Below are 8,464 nucleotides of genomic sequence, written 5' to 3' on the forward strand. Positions count from 1 at the left end.
CTAGATGGTCATTTGGGATCCCCTCAGGCTACAGGGCCCTGGGACTTCAGCCCTGAGGTTCAGTCCTAGCTGCACTCCTGCCTGACTGTTCCAAGATTAATGTGCTTACTCAAGTATCCATGACCTAAAAGGTTCCACTTTCAGGTCAGCAGAGATAAATAGGTTGATAAACAGCTTCATTTTTATTAGGACCAGCATGTAAAAACATAACTTAGTTGTAGCTAAGCTGAGCAACTCATGCAGCCTTCCACTTATTTACTCATTCCAACACAGAGAGATGGAACAAATCAGAGACTCACCAGTGGGACTGAATCACACAAGTATCGGAGAGGAAATTGAACTGTTCATTACAGCCCACTGAAGATGCATTAAATATACCACAATCCTAGTTACTGTTTCCTTGCCCTTACCTGGTGCCAACCATCATCCTATCAACCCCTTCTTTCCTTCTGCTGTGGCACATTTACAGTTCTTGTAGAAACCCTATTGTGGGTAACATGAACTCATAGATGAATAGTATTTTGTTTTTTGACTTGCCGTAATGTAGGACTTATCTACAACTGCAGCCCTTTGGGAGTGGGGAGGGACGATCACAGAGATTTCCACTTCTGGGATCATCCCTCAGGGGCCACAGACCCCTTTTGTAAACCGCCCAGAGAGCTTCAGCTATGGGGCGGTATATAAATGTAATAAATCAAATCAAATCAGCGGGTTGTCCCAGAAGTAAAGAGGGACATTCCAGGGCAACATTTTTTTTTTTAAAGGAGACAATTGCGTGGGCACAATCCTGTGCGAAGGTGAGTTTTTTTAAAAAAACACAACAAACTTGGGGCTGATAGACACCAAGCGCCATCCCAAAGGTGGCAAAAATACTCACCCCCAACGCCTATGGACTCCCCCCGCACAGCTCCATGCCTGTTTCTTGAGCCCTACTACTTGTGAGGAAGGAGGACCTCGGGAGGGAGAGCCACACCGCCCGTGGAACTCAGGATGGTCCCGGGACGGTGGACAAAACTGGGAAAAAAGCAGTCCCAGCTATCCCGAGAGAAATGAGTTGTCATTCCCAGTTCACCCCGGATCAGCTGTGTGTGATTTGAACATGCATGAACAACCTCGTGACCACCCCAGGATAAATGGCAGGTCTAGTTTAGGCCCAAGTGTCCCTGTTTACAGAAGACAGGGATACATGCTGTTTCACATCTCCCAATAGCCTATGGGAACTGATAAAATACTGGATAACCAGAGGTTTATACACATCTTCGTACGTGTTAGGCTGACATGCAGATATGTGGGATTAAAGAGAAACAACATGGATTCAGATCTGGATCCCGTCTTTACGGCGGCGATTTGGTGCCGCGAGATGCTTTGCTCCCTCACTTGCGTTCCTTCCCGGCATCTACACGGGAAGGAACACAAGTGTGAACTTTCCCCTCTTTAAAAGTAAAAAACAACAGGGGGCGGAGGAGAGGAACGGGGCCGTTCCTCCCCACCTTAATTTTTTATTATTATCTGTATTTCCACAGCTGCAGAGATACACATAATAAAAATTAAAGAACGGGGGGGGGGAGTAATGAGGCAGCCAGAGGAGGACACGAGGCGAGGGAACTCGGGGCGAACCACCTCTATTCCCTCTGGCTGCCCGTTCCTCCCCCCATTTCTTTTTCTTTTTATTATGTGTATCTGCGCAGCTGCGGAGATACAGAAACTAAAAAAAAATTAAAGTGGGGGAGGAACAGCCCCGTTCCTCTTAACCCCCCTTTTTTTATTTTTACATGCACAGGGCTGCCCATGGTAACTGATCAGGGGGCGCCATCGGCTCTGCTGCCAAAAAAGTCAGGGTAAGTGTCCGACTTCTGGAGCGGAGTTTCCAGGGTTTGCCCCCAGATGGCTTCGCAATGGCAGCTGCGTTATGTAGATGACGTGTCGCTACTGCGAAGCCACACCGGGGCAAACCCTTCGTGTAGACAAGCCCTATTATTTATTTATTTATTTATTTATTTATATAGCACCATTAATGTACATGGTGCTGTACAGAGTAAAACAATAAATAGCAAGACCCTGCCGCATAGGCTTACATTCTAATAAATATTTCCAGGAGAATGGGAATTATAGAAAAAGTTTTATATATAAAATACATTTTTAAAAAAGATTATTATTTCTAAGCTGATATATGCAGATTGTTTTTGCCTAGGTAGGGAGATATAAACACCATGATCTTGAGAACAGGAATGGTTCTCAAAAGAGGAGACTTGAAAGACATGTGATTAAAGGTGAAATGCATCATGCTGTTTAACCATAAATGAACCCCAGCATGCTCTTAGAGCATGGTGTGGGACAGAATTGCACCATGTAATTCTGTATTTTGTTAGCTTTGAATCACAGCAAGTCCCTGTTACCATAAAAAAGGCCTCTGCTGTTCTCTGGCCAGCATGTGTCACTGCTGCAGCAGCAAATTATGACTCTTTCATCGTTCTTTGTATGTGAATAGATGATCACAAATCAAAGAAGACATGTGTGCATGGATAATCTTCAGGTGCTTTCTGTTCACTTACCATACGGGCATATGCTCTCTGTGTTAGGATAGCAGCAAGAGAAATGTGTGTCTGACCTAAATAATGAAGATTGATGCACAAGTTCAGAGCGGCACAGTTAGATCAGAAGGACCACTAGGTGGCACTGGGGGATCAAATATCCAGAGCCCCACGACTTCCTTGTACTGCTTCTCAGGATGAAGGCAGGACCTGTAACCCTATAAAGACAAAGCTTATTAACATGCTGATTCCACACACCCCACCCTACCCCCAGCTCGCTTGGGCTGAGCAGTCATGTGGAACAATGCACATTAGTTGTCTGAAGAATGCACTACGATCATAAAAAAGTGTTTCAGTACAGTTCATATGGTGGAAGTAAGACTCTTGTTGCTATGTTTGCCAGTAAGTTAAAAGTTAGATTCTCTACTTCTATGCAACATGCAACCTCCTATCATAAATAAGGAAGTACCACCATAACTGGTAATATGAAAATACCCAGTCCTTAAGCACCATTGCACCACTCCAGAGTCTCTAATGAATGCGTAGGGGTGTTGGAGCTCTGTCTGTGCCGCGTTCTCTCTTATGAGCCATTGTTACCACACATACGCAAACTTGGATGTATACGCATGTCATGACGAACCCAGGGGTGAAGGGATCTTTCCCTGAGGCGTGGTGAACGCAGAGCAGATTATGTAAAGTGCTTCAACAGATTATGCTGCAGGAATAGCTACTTCAAGTGGGGAAAATTATCGCAAGAACAACTATTCAGAGTAAAGATTACAAGCTTTGTTTTATAACAGATATCTTATGAAAGAGAAAATGCTTAGTGTACCAACCCTCTAGCACAGTGTTCTTTACTTCAGGGCCTGAGGGCCACGGGTATCTCCCAGTCACCTGAAGTCAGTCAGTCAGTCAGTCAGTCTCTCTCTCTCTTTTTCTTTTTCTTTCTTTCTCTTGTAACTGCTCACGTTCTACCTTTGTCCTGTTGTGAAATGGCCTATCTGAGGAGGCTTCAAGGGTAGGAATTCAGGAGACCTGCTAGTCCTCAGCTGTAAGATGTCTGGGCAGGAGGGGTGGGAAGAGGAAAACACAGGACGAACATAAGAAGAGCCATGCTGGGTCCATCTAGTCCAGCCTTGTGACTATCTCAACATAACATCCAAAATCCCCTACGTGTACATCTAAACATTGGATTCAGAGTCAGCAATTCATGCAGATGGTACAGTTCCCTGCAAGGCTCCTAGCTCCAGAAAGCAACGCAGGGAGCTCAGAGGGTGGCTATGTCCTTTGTGGAACCTGGTTGAAGGTTCAACAGGGACTTCACCAGAGATGAAGCTCTTTCTGGGTATACAGGGCAACACAGATCTACCTGGGCAAGCAAAGGAACAAGGTGGTTGAAGGGAGAGGATTCTGGCCCTGGAAATGTGGCCCAGTCAAGGGGGGGGGGGGATTGCTAGGAAATGTATCATGAGAGGGAGGTCCAAACCTGAACCCCTGGCTGATCTTGGAGTTGTGAGATCAAGGGTCTGTCCATGCTGTCCCAAATTACAAGGAAGATCACTGGGTACCTAAACTCAAGGGAGTTAAAGATTTCAAAATAAAGAGTAAAGTGTGGGTAAAGGCTTTGAGGCTAGAAGAAAGAGATCAATAGTTTGACTCTGGGGAATGAAAGGCGACCTCGAGGAGTTCCCAGCTGCTCGGCTGAGTTAAAATTAGCTGACTGAAATTACAAAATCCATGCATCTCAGTAGCCATGGGGTGAAGGTATATAGAACAAAAGTCATCACGAGTTGTAGTACTTTAACCAGCTGATCTACAGTATCTTGGAGTGGGGGGACATTTCAGGATTGGGCCGTGTTTCCCACCAAAGCTCTGGATTGGCCAATTTAAAGGTATCCTCGTGTCTGGCTGGGATGGTAATTTGTAAGTCAGGGAGGCATTTGGATGTGTCTGCAGTTCCATGGGAGCACAACTTTTGATTTAGTTTAGTAGACACACAGACCAGTTTTAACACACGTCTGATTCCAGGCTAATCTTCCCTTGCCAATGTTCTTGGGAGGGAAGAGATACAACTTCCTAAAAATGTGTGTATGTGTTTATATGTATATATATACACACACACACACTTTAATATATATATATATAATTTATATCCTGCTTTTCCACAAAGAATGGCACTCAAGGCAGCTAACAATAATAAAGTACAAATTAAAAAAGAAACTTGTTTAAAACGTAACATAAAAACCAATCAATTAAAAACACAACAATAAAAGACATAGGTGGCACCCAACCAATTAAACCAGCTTCAGCAGCAAACCAGCTTATGTGCCAAAGGCATGCCTGAATAAAAATGTCTTTGCCTAGTGATGGAAGGACAACAGATGGAACCAACCTAGCATCTCCCAGCAGGGAGTTCCAGAGCCTGGGAGCAGCCACCGAAAAGGCTTTGGCCTAATCTATACCAAGCAGGATATTGCACTATGAAAGTGGTAGATAAAAGGCAGGAGCCACACTACTGCTTTATAGTGATGTTGAAGTGCACTGGCAACTGTTGGGGCCCATTGACACATACCATATACCTCTACCACTATATCCTGCTTGGTGTGGCTCCTGCCTTTTACATACCGCTTTCATAGTGCAATATCCTGCTTGGTGTAGTTTAGGCCCGTCTCCACCAAAAGTGGGACCAAGAAAAGGGTCTCTCCTGAAGATCTTTAAGCCTGGGCAGGTTTGTATGGGAAATTGTGGTCTTTCAGATAGCCTGGTTCCAAGTTGTATAGAGGTTTTATAGGTCATAACAAGCATTTTGAATTGTATCCCAAAACAGACTGGTAGCCAGTGAAGCTGTTGTAACAAGGGAATCAAATGCTCCTGATAACCGGCCCCAATCAATAGTTGGGACGCAGCATTCTGGGCCAGTTAAAATTTCTAAACAGCGTTTTTAAGGCATGTTGCAGTAGTCAAAACAGTATGTAACTAAGGCATGCGTGTTACAGGAGTCCAGAACTATATATTTATCACCCTATATCCATTTGCACAAATGCATACTTGCAACATGGAGCTCCAGCCACATGGAAGCAGGATTATTATTATTTTTTTAGCAGCAGCTACATCAGGCTTGAATCTACCCTGACATACATACATGCATGTCCCAATGGCTCTGATAAGAGGAGTTCTGTAAATGGGGTAATAATTAGCTCCCATATATACCTATCTCTCTCTGTGTGGATGGATGGATATGTGTATTCATAATAAGCCTTTGATTTTTTTAAATTCATTTTTAAAACAGTATTTTTAAGTAACTGGCCATAACTTTCTGGTGTTGTAAGGAAAACAGCCTATGTGTGCCATGAATAAAGTTAATCTTGTCTTTGTTAAATATTTTCTGTTCCTGCAATCACAGAAAATGTAACACCTCTTTGTTTTGTTCAGTTTCATGGCAAATCAGTTGCACAGGGTACAAGAGGGAACTTGTGCAATCTTTGGGCAAAAGCCTAACCCTAGAACAATCTTTGGGCAAAAGCCAAACATCAATGTCAATTTGCACAGCATCTGTTTCACTACAATCTTCAAAAATGTTTTCTCCAAGCTCTATGGTATAAATTGAACGGTTTTAATTGTCATAGCTTCTTTAAATCCACCCTGAGACTTGGCAGTTTTCTACAAGGTCAGAGAATCATCATCATCATATATTTATTTCTTACCCGCCTCTCCCTTTCGATCGAGGCGAGGAACAACATTAGTACAACAAATCAACATATCTTAAAAATTCTTGGTTTCATATATGCTAATAGCAAACTCGTTTTCCAAGTGTTGATCTTTTTGTAGCCAAAACAGTGCTCTCCACTATAAGAGGGAAGTATCAATAGGCTTGGGAAACCCCAAGGTTTGCAGAAGTACAAAAAAAATCTCCCCCCCCCCTTCTAACCAGGCAACAATGAGCATTTTCTGCATGAGGCTTATAGTGTGTGCTTTTGATTGCTCACTCATGGTAGTTTGCAGGTCCTTTAGATAGCATCATCAACCCCCAGAGCCTCTCCCATTCTTTGCAACCATAATGAGGAAAGTCTGGTATTTTTTCTGAATTCCGCCTGTGTAAATGCCAATTCTGCTATACCACAGTGCATCTAGTGGTTGAATAATGAAACATAGGAAGGCAGAGAGAGAGATCCTGGAAAAAGGCACGAGTAAAGGAACTGATCTTAATCCCGCAAAGGACCTGGAAACAGAAGCCCTGGTTAAGATGCAGGATAAAAGCTTCATGTATAAATGCCCTAAATTGGGTTCAGCGGAATGGTAGGAGCTAAAAACAGCCCAATGAGGACTGAGCATATATTACTGAATGTGTGCTGGGATGGGGAGCAGAACACAGTTTCTGTCGGGGATGCTTTAGGGTGGATTCCTGCATTGAGCAGGGGGTTGGACTCGATGGCCTTGTAGGCCCCTTCCAACTCTGCTATTCTATGATTCTATGATTCTATAGTATCGTGGAAAAGGGGCTGCCTGGCTGACTAGAACGCTGAACAGATGTATTTCACATTGGCCTGGTTCAGACAACATGCTAAACCATGCTGCTTAACCACAAAATGGTTAAGGGAATGCATTAACAACTGTAACATTTGTTACACATCCCACTTGTTCTTTATATTTGGGAGTGCTAATTCCCTAACTAAGCTACACATTCCCCCAGGAGAAGGAAGCTATTTAACCAGATTGTGTATAACAAGATTATGTATTCTTTTATCTGCACGCCACCCTGAGATCCTAGTGATATACAAACGTTTTAATAAATAAATACATGAGGTAGATATGCCATCACAGAGAATTATGACTCCTGTTATAACATTTCCAACTCATATGCTCTTGTTTCTCTGTCAAACTATAGGGAGAGCTCACATGTTTTCCCTTTACCTTGTTTGTTTGGTGAGTGGGATCATTGTCAGTTATTAGCTTGAGTCTTGGCAGCTCTACATGAGAAAGTTACCACTGGTTTGACACTGGCACAGGAGTCTTCAATAGGATATGCCTTTCATCTGTTTGGCTAATGCACATTACATAGAAAATATTAGTTCTAGACGTAGGAGGATTATGGCCTAGTTTCAGATGAGTTTGAGTGATACAATCTCTCTGCTCTGTTGGTAGGTAATTGGAAAAGATGACGTTGCTGTACCTTCACATCTGTACAAAGTGATTCTTGCCAGACGAAGTGAAACATCCACAGATCCTTTGGTACTTGGGGCCTTCGTGGTGCCCAACAACCCCATTGGCTTTGACCACCAGCTGCTAGAATTCCAAGTTGGCATTGAAGACCTAGAGAAAATGTCAGGCCTTGTTTTCTTCCCACAAGTGAATAAAACCAAAGATGTTAGAAATATCTGTGAGGTCGATACTTGTAAGCTGATGAGCTTGGAAGAGTTCACTTTGTACATCACCACTCGGAAGTTACAGGGTGCCCGGACTCTGGAAAGGTTGGGAAAGATCATGTCTGAGTTACAGGAAAAAGGCATTGAGCCTGATGAATTTCTTTTAAAGGTTTACAAGAAGAAGGAGGAAGAATTAGCAACACAAAAGCCAATGGAGGCAAGAGAAGGGAAAGCTGGTTAATTGCTCATTTTCTAATAAATAAATAAATAAATAACCCAGTGTTTTCATTTTCAGTAAGGAGCTGCTATACAGAAATCCTGCCGTTGTTAAAAAGCAAACTTGGACAAGCCCTTCGAACTGCCTGTACACCTCTGGTAAAACTGCAGCACTTAGCTGTGAGAAATGCAAACAATCCCCTGTGGCACAGGTTGGCAGCTGGGCTTATGCCGACTAGTTTGTGCCCTTTTCAAAATCGGTCATCAGATGTTAGGTTTACTCAGAATCTCTTCTAAGAATTATACAAATGTAGAAAATAGTCATCTGTAGGAATATAAGTAGAACGTGTAACT

General features: G+C 43.1%; 1 protein-coding gene across 1 annotated transcript in view; it reads left to right on the top strand.

The window, feature by feature from the left end:
- The window catches only part of EXOG (exo/endonuclease G), a 32,821-nt gene extending 24,652 nt beyond the window's left edge, over window positions 1-8,169 (top strand). Inside the window, exon 6 of the mRNA XM_063147432.1 lies at window positions 7,674-8,169. Coding sequence (XP_063003502.1) covers window positions 7,674-8,135 — 462 coding nt within the window. The 3' untranslated portion in view covers window positions 8,136-8,169. The remainder of the gene's footprint in view (window positions 1-7,673) is intronic.
- Window positions 8,170-8,464: the final 295 nt, after the last annotated feature.

This window comes from Elgaria multicarinata, chromosome 1, assembly GCF_023053635.1.
Source record: "Elgaria multicarinata webbii isolate HBS135686 ecotype San Diego chromosome 1, rElgMul1.1.pri, whole genome shotgun sequence".
In the NCBI taxonomy this organism is placed as follows: domain Eukaryota; kingdom Metazoa; phylum Chordata; class Lepidosauria; order Squamata; family Anguidae; genus Elgaria; species Elgaria multicarinata.